The sequence below is a fragment of the Capra hircus genome, chromosome 17 (assembly GCF_001704415.2).
Source record: "Capra hircus breed San Clemente chromosome 17, ASM170441v1, whole genome shotgun sequence".
NCBI lineage: Eukaryota > Metazoa > Chordata > Mammalia > Artiodactyla > Bovidae > Capra > Capra hircus.
The window spans coordinates 34,341,614-34,360,080 of NC_030824.1; the positions used below are offsets into that span (position 1 = coordinate 34,341,614).

The following is an 18,467-nucleotide window of genomic DNA, read 5'->3' on the forward strand; positions in this document are numbered from 1 at the left end:
TCCCTGGGTAGCTGCATGGCTGTGTCCAACAGTCTTTCATATTTGTCCACAGAGGAAGTGGTTCATATTGCTTGGAGCTTTGCTTCACAGTGTACGTTTTGTTAAAGTTGGTGCAATCAGGAAACACAAGCTCTGAAGTCAGCCAGCTCTGGGTTTAGACCATGCCAAGGCTACTTAATAGCTCTATAATTTCTGGCAAGTCACTCAACCTTTTCTCACTAAGAAATTAATGATAGCAACCTCTCCTTCTCCTGGTTGGTGTGCAATTATAAATACCAATATACATATATATATATAAACAGTCTTAGTCAAGTACAAAACATATAGTATACACTCAGACATAATCATTTAATGTTAAAAATAATGATTTATATATACAAATATGCTTCTCATTATAAAAATTCACTGGAGTTTTTCACACCAGCTTGTATATGTTATGGTTACATATAGTTTGAAAAATTGAGACTTTGTCATAGCAATGGCAGATTGGTGAAAATAATGTCTATTTTAATGAGCTATTTTTATGGAACACCCCAGTGTTAAAAGTTGTCATGCCGGCGTGAGGATGAGCTGCAGAGACAGCTCTGAGGATGGAGCTTAGCCTATGCGTCACTAGAAGCTCCTGCCCCTGTCACCTGAGTAGTGACACACAATGACAGTGTTTGCACTTCTAAATATAGTTTTCACAACTTCATGTGCTCTCTATTCTTATTTACTGTATTCAAATTTCATTGGCTAAGCTGGCATTTGCTGCCTTAGAGGAGGAAAATTGTGAGTGGTTTATCTGCTTTCCATATAAATAGATGTGGTTGATAGTGAGTGGTAAAGCCCTTGGCTTTAGCACAGTCCAGCTGGAGGGATTAACAAAACTACTTAATGGCTAGAGCCATCACTCCTATAAGCCTAATGGGAAAACAAATACTGCTTTTCCGTTTAGAAAGCAACCAAGCTCTCAGCCACTCTCCATCTGTTGTTTGTTAGATGATGAGAAAAGGGTTTTCCAAGGTGGCAGAGGGGCAATGTTTTTGATCTTACCTCACTATGCTCTTTCTAAAGACCTGTGGGGCCAGCACCACAGTAATTTTTAGGATGCAGTGACAATAGAATCTGCTCAGATACTTTAATACTCTTTTTGCTGGCTTTAATTCACATACTTCTTTGTGAAATGATGGAACAAAAAGTTGGGAGAGAAGCTTTCATTGCCTCATATTAATTTCTGTTCTAATATTTTATTCAAGGTAAATTGTGTATAAACCAAGAGAACAGATGTCTATCTTTTTCCTTAATACTGACTTTGGCATAAGACTAGCTTGCTTTTGATTTGATCTTGATTTGATCATGATGATACAACTCAAGCTGGATATGCTGTTTTAAGGAATGTGCTTTAGAAAAGTGCATGGTCCTGGCTAGTGAGCTATATATATATAACTTTGTTCAATGATATTTGGCCATGCTATGATAGAGGGGTTAAGTGATTCATCCCTTCATAAATCCATTGTTTAACATATATTTTCCTCATTCCATTTCTGTTCAATGAAATAGCCTACTTAAGACATGCTTCCTGGTAAGCATGTTTCTCCTTTGTTTCCTGATGGGAGCTTTGGCATGGTCTGAGGTGTTTCAATGTGGGAGTTATTATCTTGTGACCTTTTAACCATCATGGGAAAATTGGTTTAGATATTCTGGGTTCTAATAGCCTTAAAGAGCTGTGTGTTTGACTGTTGAGAAGAAAATATAAAAGAAGATAGAAGCAGTAATACATTAAGCACTCTGGCACTGGGAATTCAAACTTGTAGGACCCTTATTTCATTTATTGTCTGGCTCTGGTTCTAAAACCTTTCCAGTCTAACCTCTTCAAAATGCATGTGTTACATCTGACATAGAGACTACTGGCAAAGCCAGATTCACTGAACATACTGTCATTTAAAAATATATTTTAATTAGGATAAGTACATTATTTATATGTAATGACGTGAAGTGAAGTGAAAGTCACTCAGTCATGTCCGAATATTTGTGACCCCATCGACTGTAGCCTGCCAGGCTCCTCTGTCCGTGGAATTCTCCAGGCAAGAACACTGGAGTGGGTAGCTGTCCCTTCTCCAGGGGATCTTCCCACTCAGGGATTTAAACCCAGGGCTCCTGCATTACAGGTGAATTCTTTACCATCTGAGTCACCAGTGAAGCCCTTATATATAATGTTATTGCACAATTAATAGAATATTGTGTAATATAAATATAACTTTTATACTCACTGAAAGTGAAAGTCGTTCAGTCAGGCCCGACTCTTTGCATCCCCATGGACTGTATAGTCCATGGAATTCTCCAGGCCAGACTACTGGGGTGGGTAGCCTATCCCTTCTCCAGGGGATCTTCCTGACCCAGGAATCAAACCGGGGTCTCCTGCATTGCAGGCAGAGTTTTACCAACTGAGCTATATACTCACTAGGAAATAAAAATTCATGTAACTTGCATTATTACAATATTCACTTGACTGAAGTGGTCTGGAAATGAAAGTCGCTCAGTCGTGTCCCACTGTTTGTGATCCCATGGACTACAGAGTCCATGAAATTCTCAAGGCCAGAATACTGGAGTGGGAAGCCTCTCCCTTCTCTAGGGGGTCTTCCCAACCCAGGGATGAAACCCAGGTCTCCCTCATTGCAGGCGGATTCTTTAATAGCTGAGCCACAAGGGAAGCCCACAGTGGTCTGGAAGCAAACCACAATAACTCTGAGAAATGCTTATAAAATACATAGTGTCTCAGATGATCAACAAGAACTGGAAAGAGAAATAGAAAATGCCAGAGGCAGATGTAGAGGGTTGCCTCCTGCTGTGAGATATATGGGTATTAGATTTCTGGGGATAAGGTATGATTTGGAAATCCAAAGTTATATTAACTTCCATGCAAGAGATACAGTGCATGTGATTTTGATGGTCTCAAGTCATGCTGATGAGACTATTTGTGTAGGAGGTTGGAGACAGAGGAGTGAAATCTTCCAGTTTTGTTTCTTTTCTTTACTCTACTCAGTGGAATAGGAGTGAAGGAGGAAACAGAACAGGCTCTATCTATTTGAAAGCAGGACTCCATCTTAGGCCGGACTGTGGACTTTGAGCTATATGCCCAGTATTTATGGAAACGACATACCAACTGGGAAACCAGGCCCCCGGAAGGAAGAGCCCCAGTGCTTTCCATCACCTATAAAAATACCCTAATTATCTGTGTAACCAAATAGAATCATACATGCTATTACGCTTATTGGAGAATGACCACAAGTCTGTTGATAATTGTCCATTGTTAACTACCTAGGTTTGAGGCATATAAATCAAAGGTTAACTTTGATTGCGTCTTTCTTTTCCTTTGTTCAGACTAGTTTCAGGGAATTTGGGTGTGGGTTTGGGCAAGTGTGCTTAGGGTATATAAGGTTTTCACAAAAACTGGTCAGGGTCCTTGGCTAAGAGGAGACTTTGCCTTGGGCCCGCCGGTGTAATGAACTGCACTCCCCCATCTGCATTGCCCTTCTGAGTGAGCTTTGCTTCCCAGAATGCATGACTACAACAGAAGAAATGATGGACTTAAGAGAAATATACTATTCACATTGCCAACTACAAATTGGCACTTGCCATCTGCCTCTACAAGGATTAAAACTTTAGCCTCTGCAGCTGCTGCCTCCCTTTAACACTCCCTTAAATGAGGCACTCTATGCTCTGGGCAAAACTGGCAGAACAGGTCTTCAGTTAGAGATTATTCAGGAGATGTTATTAGCCCAATCCTTGAATCTCCTCCTATCTAGAAAAGCGCTAAAATCCTTCACAGTGATATCCCCACTTCATGAATAGCAGTAATCTTCATGAGACTAGTAGAAACCTTCTGAAAAACAACATGTGCTTGATTGCATGTACTCCACCTTCACCAAAATCACATGTACTGTCCCTCCACCTAGTTTTTTGGACTAGTTTCTGAGAGCTATCTGAAATGCTGTCTCCCAGTTATAGTCTTCATTTTGCCCTAAATAAAACTTAACTAATAACTCTCAGGTTGTGCATATTTTTTTTCCACTTGATAATACATTCAAGTAACATGAGCTCTCCTTCATCCTTTGCAAACTATTTTTCTCAAACTAATCATGAACGTGTCAGAATCACAAGGTCTTAGTACTGACTTAGAGCTCAGTGATCCTCTATTTTAAAGAAAACCCATCACATTTATGAAGTTAAGGAGAGGCAGATATATTCACTCCTTTACTTGACAAATGTGTAAATTACATCAAAGCCCAAGGCTCAGAAATAAATGTACTCCTGTGGTAACAATAGGCATCTCCAGGCATTGCCTTTAAGTTTTTCCCACAGTAATATATAGGTTGGATCTTTTATTACTTGGCTCTCCAGACAGCTTCTTGTACACTTTCTTTCTTTCCTTCTTCCTCTCTCCCTTCCTTCATTTTTATTTCTTTCCTTTCTTTGCAACCAACAAATGTCAAAAATAGAGCTAGGGACTGGAGATTAATCAGTAAGGAAGAAAAATACACTCTGCCCTTATGGAGTTAATATTCTAGAAAGGATGAGTGGGGCAAGTTATTAGAAAACTTGGGGAAAAAGATAATTGTAGATTGTCAATCGTGTTAAAAAATAAACAACATAAAAGGACAGAGGATAAATAATTAACATTATAAATAATAGTTGTTTGATCATATATAACTGATGCTACCCTGTGATAAATGTATTTAAAGAAAAGAATCACATGGATATAATCACATCTTCTAAGTTCTCTTTTAGGTTTTATAACATGTCTAGCTAGTTAAAAGACATTTAAAAATCATTAGGGTCAATATTAATTTTTAAAGGCTAGCTGAAATACAACAACATAAAATCATTGGTGGGATGAAAACTATTTTAGTTTCAAAGCATTCTGTATGGCTTACTGGGGTTCTCTGAACATGAGTGCCAACATTTTTAATGTACCTTGACATTCTAAAGGAAATATGCTACAAATAATGTGTTTAAAAACTATATTTTGGTATAGTTGTAAATAAAAGCAAATAATAGCACTTGCGGCAAAATGGATAAATATAGAGATTGCCATACTGAAAGAAGTAAGTCAGACAAAGACAAATGTTATATGATATCACTTATATGAGAAATTTAAAAAAAAAATAGGTACAAACAAATTTATCTACAAAACAGAAATAGAGTCATCAATGTAGAAAACAAACTTATGACTTTACCGGGGCTAAGGGGGTAAAGAGGGACACATTGGAAGATTTAGTTTAACATATACTCATTACTAGAGCTTCCCTGCTAGCTCAGTCAGTAATGAAATTGCCTTCAATGCAAAAGACCTGGATTTAATCCCTGGGTCAGGAAGATCCCTGGAGAAGGAAATGGCAATCCACTCCAGTATTCTTGCCTGGAAAATCCCAAGGACAGAAGAACCTGGTGGGCTACAGTCCATGGGGTCACAAGAGTCAGACATAACTTAGTGCCTAAACCACCACCACCACCATATACATTACTAGGGCATCCTAGTTGGCACTAGTGGCAAAGAACCTGCCTGGCCAATGAGAAAGACATGGGTTCGGTTTAGATCCCATGTTGGGAAGATGGGTTGGGAAGATCCTCTAGAGGAGGGCATGGCAACCCACTCCAATATTCTTGCTCGGAGAACTTCATGGAGAGAGGAGCCTGGCAGGCTGCAGTCCATGGGGTTGCACAGAGTTGGACACGACTGAAGCGACTTAGCACATATGCATACACATTCAGTTCAGTTCAGTTCAGTCGCTCAGTCATGTCCAACTCTTTGTGACCCCATGAATCACAGCACACCAGGCCCTGTCCATCACCAACTCCCGGAGTTCATTCAGACTCACGTCCATTGAGTCAGTGATGCCATCCAGCCATCTCATCCTCGGTCGTCCCCTTCTCCTCCTGCCTCCAATCCCTCCCAGCATCAGAGTCTTTTCCACATTACCATATATAAAATAGATAACTAATAAGGATCTACTGTATAGCACAGGGAGCTCTACTCAATGCTCCATAAAAACCTAAATGGGGAAAAATTACATACATATATAGATATATAACTGAATCACTTTGCTTTATGGCAGGAACTAACACAGTGTTATAAGTCAACTATACACCAATAAAAATTCAAACAAACAAGCAAAATAACATTTTTTAAATTGCTAATAATTTTCATTGTGGTTGAGGACAGACTGCTGTGGACATTCATAAAGGTCAAGACATGCTGTGATAAAAATTAAACATGGTGTTAAGTTTTTAAAAAAAGCAGTACATTTTAGCTTTTGAGTTATTTGTAGGAACAGCCTTAAAGAAAAACAAAATAGTATTTGAAACTAGTTACTATGGTTTCCAGATACAGTTGAAAGTATTGCTTTTTTAATTGTAGCAGTGAGCTGCCCCTAAACCAAAAATTATAGGCCTTACTTTTCTCTGTTAAATGCTAACCATTGCCGTTATTATTGTTACAAAACCCTTAGCTTTTGAAAGGTAATTCCCAGTTCTACTAGGATCTACCTACTGGCATTGCCAATGCTGTTCTGATTCCTGGTTTCTGCTGCCTTATTTTGTATACCTGACAGGTTTATGGGATTTAAAAATCTTGAATAGGATTAATTACCATGGCATTCCCAGAGAGTCCCCACTTATCCCCTTCTCTATCCACAGGAGTGCTTATTTGTTTGCAAATAAAAAGTGCTTATTTGTTTGTTTGGTTTGTTCCCACTAAAATAGTGTTTTATCTATGAGGCAAAACAATTCCTACCAATCTCATTGTAAATAAATATGTTGACTAGCCACCAGAACCTTTCAAAAATTTTTTTAAATTTGTAATAGGCTTAACAACTCTCAAAATAAAGATTAATTCAAAATAAAGATTAACTATGTAACAGTTCTAATAAGTTTTAAAGAAAATGAATATGTACAAAGTCTGTAAAGACATTAGCATCACGCCCATCCTGTTAGCTAAAAATATCTAATGTTATTTATTCCTTTTTTATTTAATTTTGCAAATGTATTCACACATAGTAGTCATTGAATAAATGGCTTTTTAAGCCAAATATATATATAGCATAATAATCTAAATCCTGAGAACAAGTAGTTCTTCTTATTATTTTAATAAATAGTTAACATGTGTGCACATTAGGGAAATATTTCATTCTAATAGGTATTCCTAATGTGAATCAGCTTATTAATATGACAGAATCTAAATGAAGAAAAAAGCTAAATCAATATACTCAATACAGCTGCTTATTTAAACTCAGAATCGCAAAGGAATAATCTGGCTTACTTAAATTTCATGGCTGGTTATTTTATGAAATGGGGAGAAGGCTGAGGGACATATTTTCCAAGCTGTTAGCACCATTTGCCTTTAAGAGCACTGTGTTGGCTGTTCTTAAATTAAACCAGGAGAATTTTAGGCTGAGAAGGCTCTAATTCCTTGGTGCAAAGGTAATCCAGCCAACACCTAAACCTGTAAATGCCTCAGGTTATGAAATCAAAACCTATCACAAACCAATCAACAAACACCTAACTATGCTTTAATCTGTAGCCAATCAGGACCTTCCTTACTTTGTTTCCATCTTCTCTTTATAAAAGCTTTCCTAGCTCCCCTCCACAGAGGGCTTCTAACTACTCCTGGTTTGGCACTGCCAGATTTGATTGGATTTTTGCTCAAACAAGCTCTTAACATTTTAATGTGAAGTATTAACAATTAACCTTCAGTTTCTCTTTTAACATTGCCAACAAATTCAAGGGTGCCATTCTATTGAGTGAAGTCTGCCTATGTATCTTCTCATCTTATCCTGAGGAACAAATAGTTGGGATCATGATGCAAGAAGTTGTTCTTTCTCTAAGGGACACTTTATTCACCCTGGTTTACCTCTGTGACCCTGTGAAATTCATCTTCTCATATTGCTTGTTTTCCAATCTACAGCAATCTCCTTTCCTTTCCAACTCAAACACATCATAGTACCCTCTGGAAATCCTGTTCTGATCAGAAAACTTTCTTTGCCTTATGTTTCTTATGAAAACATATTCTTCACCACATTAACTTTAAGAAAATCTGACTACTCCTTAATAAAACCATTTGTCCAATATATATAGCAATTGAAAGCTAATTTTTCTCTCATATCTATTCTACCTCAATGGATGGAAGATAGTCAATAGCTAAATGGTTCTCTATTGGCACATCTGGATTATTTCTTTTTCCCAAGTGAGTTTTCTTTCATTAAACAGATAGAGAATATAGATAGGTAGGTAGATAGATAGATAGAAGATGAACAGGTGGATGGAGGGATGATAGAAATTATCCCTTTGAATGTCAGGTCATTCAGCTAGGTAATTCCTTCTTACTCTGCCCCCATTTTTCACCAATGTATTTACCTCTTGATTCACAATGTTTCTGTCCACCTAAACTCTTTATCAATGTCCCTAGCAACTTAAAAATGCATATGAATAAGCCACCAGAAAGATTTCTGTGATTCATTTCATAACTACTGATTATTAATCTTCTCTCTTCTGAAGACCTTTTCTTACATGTCAGCCTTCCAAGAGGAATGTGATCATATCTTAGGTTACTTCATCCTGAAATCTTTAATTCAACATTACAGGTCCCTTTTAGAAATAACAAATGTCCTTAAACCCATAAATGTATTACTATGTCTCCAAGTACCTGATCACACTTGTCACATACACAATACCGAGGGAAAAACCCTCTTTGTGTTTCAAATAAAGATACTTTATATTTGTTAAAGCTTTTTCAATGAGTTATTATCCTATGATACATGCAAATTTAGAGCATATTGCTACAATATGACAATATGATATTGCTACAAAAAGACAACTTTTACTGAAGCAAACATTAATAAACATCAGATTTCAGAGAACGCTGAATTCTTTTTGTTGGAGAAGACAGTTTAAGAGAAGGAACAGAGACAAATGATAGAGATGAACCTCAGACACTTGTCTAGATTTATACAGTGGAACTGAGAATAACAAACAAGTGAGGTTTCACACCTCATCAGCCTGATCTTCAGAAAGAGCCAAAACACTTGATTTTGCTTTAGTACACAGAACTAAAGTGAAACAGAAGAGTGAAATTTGACTTAAAACTCAATATTCAGAAAATTAAGATCATGGCAGCTGGTTCCATCACTTCATGGCAAATAAATGGGTAAACAATGGAAACAGTGACAGACTACTTTTGAGGGGGGGGGCTCCAAAATCACTGTAGATGGTGACTGCAGCCATGAAATAAAAAAACGCTTACTCCTTGGAAGAAAAGTTATGACCAACCTAGACAGCTTAATAAAAAGCAGAGCCATTACTTTGCCAACAAAGTCCATCTAGTCAAAGCTATGGTTTTTCCAGTAGTCATGCATAGATGTGAAAGTTGGAATATAAAAAAAGGTGAGCACTGAAAAACTGATGCTCTTGAACTGTGGTGTTGGAGAAGACTCTTGACAGTCCTTTGGACTGCAAGGAGATCCAACCAGTCCATCCTAAAGGAAATCAATCCTGAATATTCATTGGAAGGACTGATGCTGAAGGTGAAATTCCAATACTTTGGCTACCTGATGCAAAGAACTGACTCATTGGAAAAGACCCTGATTCTGGGAATGATTGAAAGTGGGAGGAGAAGGGGACGACAGAGGATGAGATGGTGGGCTGACATCATCGACTGAATGGACATGAGTTTGAGTAAGCTCCAGGAGTTGGTGATGGACAGGGAAGCCTGGTGTGCTACAGTCCATGGGGTCGCAAAGAGTCAGACATGACTGAGCAACAGAACTGGACTGAACATAAAACTGGCTACTGGTCAAGACCATTCAGTTCTACAACCTCATTCTGAATAGGATCCAGGCAATCTAGCACAGATTCAAGAAAGATATTAGGGCCGCTCAGAACGAAATTAACTAAAAGTGCCCGTTTGTTTTTAGTCATTAGGTCATGTCCAGCTCTTTTGTGGCTGCAAGGATTATAGCCCACCAGATTCCTCTGTCCATGAAATTTCCCAGGCAAGAATACTGGGGTGGGTTGCCATTACATTCTCCAAGGGATCTTCCCAACCCCAGAATCAAACCCATGTCCCCTCCATTGGCAGGCAGATTTTTTACCACTGAGCCACTAGAGAATCCCCAAATGCCCATTTACCTGTTATTAATAAAGGGAGGTGATACATATTAAAGCAAAAGTTCTCAAAAAAACACTTCAAATGTGATTGACATACTACCTTTGTCATACAGTGATTAAGACACATATATGGGAGAGAAGACAGTGATACTCTGTTCTATTTCTCTAAAAAAGCAAATTTGATCAAAACCCCAATCTCCCCTATCATCTAACCCCACATACTTTGAGGAGACAAAAGTCCTTGTCATGGGGTGTAAATAGATCTGATACCCACTTGAGAAAAGAGAGAGATATGAGATTTCACCTCTCTCTGAGGGGTATAAAAAATCAAGGCAGGAGACTGAGCATAGGAATTTCATGTAGCTAGGCTCAGGGACTGAAATTTATTTCCCCAGAGGAAAGAATGTGCTAGATATTGGTTTTTGATGTTGACATTGTTATATTCTATAACTTGCCATTATTTAGCTTTTTTTTCCCCTAAAGAGGCAGATAGATGTTGGCAACTACTGATTGTGATGTCTTTTGGTTATACACATATAGGGGGAGAATCTAAATAAAACAGACCATATTGTTTGACACGATAAGAAATTTGAAGCCCCAGGGAAAGTTAAATAATTGAAACTGAGAAACAGACTTGGGTTCCTGCATCTGTGGTGTAGGGAATGCAATGCACACTCTGGACAGAGCACAAGGAAAGGAAAAGTGTACAAAGTGCCTCTTCTAAATTGGATTTCAATATGCAATTTTTGAAATATGTGGTATAATCTCATCTTCTACCACCCTTACACATCTTCAATCATTCAGCCAAAACACATTGCTTTTTGCAAATGGATTGTGTGTGTGTGTGTGTGTGTATGTGTGGTTAGCTAAAAGAGAAGTGCAAAGGAGCTGACAGACATCTGGATCATAGTAATGTAATAGTATTAATAGTATTATTACAATCGCTACTACTATTATCATTAGTTACTATACTAACTGAGGATCTACATATTTTTAAAATATTTAAATTGCACAATACAGTCAAGTAAAGCATATTATTTATTTAATAACATATCTAAGGGTGCCTTGCTGAAAATGTTGCTGTCAATTATTTCTTATAACTTGCTATTATGGACAAGAAAAAATTGCACAAAAATAGATATTTTGTAGTTTGACAAGTAGAGATATTTTGCTATAACATGTACCAGCATCTTGAAATATATATTTGATATTTATTTAAAGTTTAGGTCAATTTAACATTATATCTGTAAACATGGGACACTATATACTCTGGGGAAAATGCTCAATATGACAGTGGTTGCAAAATGATGACATGTACTTGTCTCTAGGCTAACACACAGGATTTAACAACATTCATGCTAGCTACATGAGGCAAGTATGTGAGTACCTCAAATGAGATGAACAGAATAAAATATATAAAATAAAATAAAATAAATTATGAGATAAAATAAAATGAAATTTCTTTTAAAAATACTGCAATTCATTTTTTCCTAATTTCTTGGAATAACTAAATTATTTTCATTCCCTTTCGAGAAACATTTTTCATTGTAAAAGTTGGCATTAAAATGTTTGTGTACCCCCATGATCATTGCAGCATTGTTTATAATAGCCAGGATATGGAAGCAACCTAGATGTCCATCAGCAGATAAATGGATAAGAAAGCTGTGGTACATATACACAATGGAGTATTACTCAGCCGTTAAAAAGAGTACATTTGAATCAGTTCTAATGAGATGGATGAAACTGGAGCCAATTATACAGAGTGAAGTAAGCCAGAAAGAAAAACACCAATATAGTATACTAACACATATATATGGAATTTAGAAAGATGGTAACAATAACCCTGTATGCAAGACAGCAAAAGAGATACAGATGTATAGAACAGTCTTACGGACTCTGTGGGACAGGGAGAGGGTGGGATGATTTGGGAGAATGGAAGTGAAATATGTATAATATCATATAAGAAACGAATCACAGTCTAGGTTCGATGCAGGATACAGGATGCTTGGGGCTGGTGCACTGGGATGACCCAGAGGGATGGTATGGGGAGGGAGGTGGGAGAGGGGTTCATGATTGGGAACACTTGTACACCAGTGGTGGATTCATGTTGATGTATGGCAAAACCAATACAATATTGTAAAGTTAAAAAAATAATAATAATTAATAAATTTAAAAAATGTTTGTATATTTAATAATGTGGATATAGATTTCTGGGTTATGATGGCTGATTTGTTCTCACGTATCAAGCAAGTGTAAACATTAAAAATGCACAGGATGACCTGGATGGAAATATTTATCAGTTGTTCATCCACTAACTCAAGCATGTGTGCCCTCTTTATTTCCATTATCATCTACTGTATCCACAGGAAAGTCGGATTTGAAATATAATTATAACTAATGATTTCACCATGTTGTTTCTATTGTGTGAGTTATGTTTCTTACAAGGCTACATTTCCAAAATAATATTAATATCACATACAATTTACATATTGTGTCTTATTATCTTTCCCAATATGTAGACAAGGCAATTGGGACACAGAGAGCTTGAATCACTTGCCAAAAACTGCATGGTGTCAAGTAAAGGAGATGAAATTTGATCCCAAATTCTATAATTAAAGTTCTTAATCACTACACTATGATCATAAAAATGATAATTTTTTAAAGAAATCCTAGGACTTCATCAGTACAGGTCATGCACTCCTTTGCTACTTAAAATATCCTCCTATGATCTTTTAAATGTATATCCCATCATAACATTTATTGACTTCTATTATTACCTGTTTTAACTCTTCCAGACCTTCAATTGTTAGGGACAAATCTATCCATGTTCTCACATCAATTTTTATCAATTTCATAAAACATGATTCTTTTGAAAGTATATAGTTTCAATTTTGATAAATTTGAATTTATAGTTGGATATTTTCAAAATACAAAAACCAGACTCAGATACTAAGCATGTGGTAACAAGTATTCATGTCAAGCTAGAGTGGTGAAGAGTTGGATCAAATGAGATCTAGGTCTATAACTTATCATCTGACACTAGCAAGTTCTTTCTTATTATTACAAGTTGCTGTGATTTTATGGGTCTTACCCCCTTCAGCTATTGTTTTTTATTATCTTCTCTCAGATGGAAAGAACTTTAGTTTCTAATTTCCTGCAACAGAAGCTTTGTGGTTGTGGAAGACACTCAGTCATGTCTAACTCTTTGAGACCCCATGGGACAGTAGCCTGCCAGGTGCCTCTGACCATGGGATTTCCCAGTCAACAATACTGGAGTGGGTTGCCATTTCCTTCTCCAGGGGATCTTCCTAACCCAGGGATTGAAACTGGGCCTCCTGCATTGTAGGCAGATTCTTTACCATCTGAGCCACCAGGGAAATCCAAGAGAAGCACACACACATATAAAAATATATATATTCATTATTTGGAGTAAGAACAGAACATGTGTAGCAAGCATTAATGCTGCATTTATAAAACCTCAAAGTCAAATCATGTTCTTTAATTTTTACTTGCAGTGTCTTAGGGTTGTATATTACATTCCTATTAAACATCGTTTGTAAATTATTAACAGAACCATTAAGATCTTTTCCCTTTTTACTCCTTTAATTTAAATCTTTTTGAAACTTGATATTAAATGATGATGTTACGTGTTTCCAAGTTGATTTTTAAAGTCATATATATTATTGACTTTCATATTATAATACTTGAAATACAAGTTTTTCTAAAGCACCTGTAACCTAAAGAGACAAGTCAAAAACAGTATTTGTGCTGTAACTAGCTAGAAATGTGTTATATCCTTTCCACAGTGGCTGTTAGTTGATTGCTGATGGATGAGATGATGCCATTTCCACTCTATAAAGCTGAAGGACTGACTTATGTGGGATGTGTGCAGAGGAGTCAGTAACTATTACCTTCTGAGATCCTTCTTTGTGTGTACCTCATGTTTGACCAATGTATAAGCGGGATTCTAATGATCATTTCTGCATGGTAACTTTCAGATGAATTGGGAGGGCACTTTTCAGATGTAAATTAAGTCTGAATCCAAATAATAATAATAATAATAATAAACTAAACTCTGTACCAGATGACTTTATTATGGATTTATATGTGCCCTCCCCAAAGATATGTTAAAGCCTTAACCTGAGGAAATCAGAATGTAAACTTTTTTTGGAAATAGAGTAATTTTCATGTATTTTGATGATGTTAGATGAAGTCCTGCTGGAGCAGGGAGGACCCTTAACCCAATATGACTGGTATCCTTTGAAGAAGAGACAAGATGATGTGAAGACAGTACACAGAGAGTAGCTATGTGACTGTAGAGGCAGAGACTTGAGTGATGCACTACAAGCCAAGGAATATTTGGTGCTACCTGAGGCCGAAGAAGGGAAGAAAAGACTCCTCCAAGAAGCTTCTAAGGGGGGATGGCCTTGCCAACACCTCAATCTCAGATACTGAGCCTCCAGAACTGAGAGAGAGGTTGTCTGAGCCACAAAGTTTGCCAAACCTTGTTACTGCTACTATAGGAAATTAATATTAACTTGGATGTAGTAGAAACCTAAAACAGCTACTAGTGAGTGCTTTCAATACCATTTTCCAGTGATGATCAGTTTTTCCATTGGGGCTCAGATGTGGATCTTATAATAGCTGGATTTGGTCAAATTATGTGTCACATCCAACCAGTGTTTACAGTAGTACATACATGTTAATAGAGAGTAAAAATATTATAAAATAAAAAAGTAAGACTCAAAGCCAAAAACACTACATTTGAATATGTCAGGCACACAAAGATCAAGGTGACATGTTTTAGTTATAATTCATTTAATTGAATTGCCTAGTCATCTCTGATTATTATCAGAAGTTTAAATTTCTAAAGAGTTTCATTTGTGAAAAATAAATTATGAGTTATATACCAACATAGCTATCTGAATGAAAAGTTTACTATTTTTACCCTAAAACTCAAAGTTTCATTCCTTGAATTCCAGTGCCTAGGACTTATAACTGTTCTATAAATATAAGTTGGATTAAAGAAGATAATGAAAATGATATATATTTTAATTAACTGAAATAGACAAGTCAATTGGCTCAGAAGGTCACTTTGATAATGACTCCTCTAAGTTACACTATCCCAAAGTTTGAATGCTTGCAAAATAAAACTGATATTCCACATTGTTGATTTTTTAAAAATAAGCCATTAAATTAACTATGAAATATGAATGGCATGATGTTGTGAAAATAGATAATTGAATTTTTTAAAATTATTTTTACTGTTAAGCACAGAAGCAAAATCTACCTAAGATCCAGTATAGGAATTATCAGGCAGTCAGCAGCATTCCTCAGAGCTAGTACTAATTTCCTAGTCATTCTGGATTGGCTTCTCTCCGTTTCTCCCTCAAAATCTATATGTATGTTTACAGCAAAATCTTATGTTCCTTATTTTACATTTCCACCACTATCAACAACCAGTTTAGGTTCTTAAATGTGGGTATTTCACTTTCTTTCAGAGTAGTTTATCAGTCTCAGTAACACACACATAAAAATATGTCCATTTTTTCACAAATATAATTGCTCACATAAAAAAAATTGTGTATTAAAATATTCACTTAAATTTTATGTATGTATCATTTTGGTGACAATTTTCAAAGACATGAAGTTTAATAATATAGACATAACATTAAAACTGGATTTAATATAGTTGATTTTTGATTATTGAAAAAGTACTAAATAGATCAATAATTTAGTACTTTCTTAAATCACTTATTGACATTACGTTATAGATGTATTCAATTGCTTTTCAATAATGTCCTTGAGTATTAGCTAAGCAAGCTCCCATAAGAAAATTAAGAAAATTACAAAAGCTCCAGAACATGTCTGGTGATATTTTATAAATTCTATAAATAGAGAACTGGCAATTCCTTTTGACATTTAAGGTATAGAAATCTGTCAAAAACTAAATGCCTCTTTTAAATTGTGTAACATCATATAAGGATCTTGTATGATGTTACTTGAAATTAACAACTTACATTTGTTACTTGAAATTCATACTGCTGAAAAAGTAGTCAAATATTTCTCTTAAAATATTTTATGCCTACAGTCAAACAATATGAATTAAATATTTTTATCAATATGGTAAAAACTCACACAAATATAAATATATTGACTATATTATACTTAAATAAGCTTGTTAATCATTAATCATACCTGAGTTAGTTCATTAATATCTACAAGTCCATTACTGTCGGCATCAAAATATTTAAACATTTGATCCACCAGCAACTTCTTCCGAAATACGTCATCACCATTAGGGTTTTCATTGTCTTGTGTGATGTATTTTTGATTTTGTAAATCTAAAAGCATACTTTTCATCTTGCTGTATTCAATGGTCTTGCAGTTATCTCCTGTAACAAGAGAACTAAGTTATTTTCAAAGCAATATTATTAAAAGGGAATCATTTTTTTTATTAATGCTCAAAGTTGATACCTAGCAGATAACATATTTTGTATATAATATTTATGCTTCTACTTTGCATACTACACAAGGAGAAAATAATGGACCATTAACATGAGTGGATACAAATTTTAATTGTTATCAAATTTAAAAACACAATATGTACTATGTGTTTCCTCAATGCCAAAGTCATCGGCTCTATAATGGACACAGAAAAAAAGATAACTTCAACTGGCTCCAAGGCTTAAATACATTATCTTAGTTTAACTCTTCATTATACATGATTAGAGTGATAATTTCAGAGATTTTGAACATGAAGTTTAGGGAGAGGAAATGACTTACCCAAGCGTAAGCTTAGATTGTATTGCATTTTGAACTTTAGCTCATGTCTAGTTCCAAACTAGTATAGCAATTTTCTAATTGGAAGTGCATCTTTTTTTTTTATATTTAGATTTATTTTGAAGAATTTTGTGTGTATGTACTTACAATTTTTTTTAAAATTTTTAACCATGCTAAACTCATATTTGCTTTCTTCTGAAAGTCTATTTTTCTGATATTTATCTATCTCTCCTTTAAGAGCACTTGGTGAATAATATGATCTATGTTTGCATTTTGTATCTTGAAGTTTTAACCTTGCAAATATCATTTCCACAACTAAAATATGAGCTTATTGAAGTAATAATGCATTACAGAATTCAATATCTTCCATAAAATAGCCCAAATACTGGGGACCTCCCATTCAATGAAAGTAGTTGTTGACATATATCTTAAAAAATAACAGCAATTATTCTATCCTGGGCTTGCCAGGTGATGTTAGTGGTAAAGAACCTGCCTACCAATGCTGGAGACATAAGAGACCCAGGTTTGATCCCTTCGGCAGGAAGATCCTATGGTTGGAAGAGCCTGGCAGGCCATGGTCCGTAGGGTTGCAAAGAGTTGAACATGACTGAAGTGACAGCACTCAAACACACACTATACTCTCTTGACATAATTAGTTTACAAGAATTTTTCTTACAAAAATATGCATGCTGCTGTCTTCATAAATAACACATTGAAATGAATGTATGTTGATAATAAATGTGATATAAAATATTGACATACAGTCTATAAAATATAGTATATAACATAATTTATAAATGAAAAAGCAGGTATTATTATATTAGCTAAGAACTTTTGCAATATATCTTTAAAGAAAAAAAACCTAACTTTATAATTGTGGTTCATTTTGACAATTAGGCTGTAGCAGAATCTACAATTTTAAAGATTTCTAAAGATTTAAAAATATATATCTGAGAAGCAGAGGATTGAAGAACAATATTTGAATTCTCATTCTCTTCCCAGACAAGATGGAAAACAATATTTCAGAGAGATGATATCTTATTTTTCAAAGATGTTGAAATGACTTCTGTTGTTCAGCAATTTTAGTGTTTAACAATCCTGTCAATAACTTCTTTTCTACAGCAAGATGTAAACTTTGTGCCACGGATTAAGTCAATTTTGCATCATTTTAGTCTCAGTAAGGAATGGTAATTAGAATAGTTTTCATAAAAACACAGAAATCACTGACAAAAGAGAAAAGTAATCAAGTACAGAGGGACAGGTAGCAATTTTGGTGTCTGTGAAAGCTGCCTAAGAGGGGCCTTCAAGTATACGTGCCCATGTGTGTGTCAGGAAGAGAGAGAAACTGATCAAAGAAGGGAAAAGGAGAATAATCCATTCCAAAGCCCTCCCTGGATTTCTGTATTTGACCATGGGCCTTCCTATCATTTCATTTGACTGATGGGAAGAAGGATGGAGCTCCCCTGGGTCCATTGTTATAAGCAGATAAGAACATGGGAAATAGAATTTAAATGCAGAACACTTTTTAGTTAATATTTGAA

General features: G+C 35.6%; 1 protein-coding gene across 2 annotated transcripts in view; it reads right to left on the minus strand.

Annotated features, from left to right (window-relative positions):
• Positions 1-18,467, minus strand: part of FSTL5 (follistatin like 5) — an 863,982-nt gene that overhangs the window by 441,106 nt on the left and 404,409 nt on the right. For both annotated transcript variants that reach the window (XM_018061498.1, XM_018061497.1), the window contains exon 4: positions 16,342-16,538. In XM_018061498.1, the coding sequence (XP_017916987.1) occupies positions 16,342-16,538 (197 nt within the window). The remainder of the gene's footprint in view (positions 1-16,341; positions 16,539-18,467) is intronic.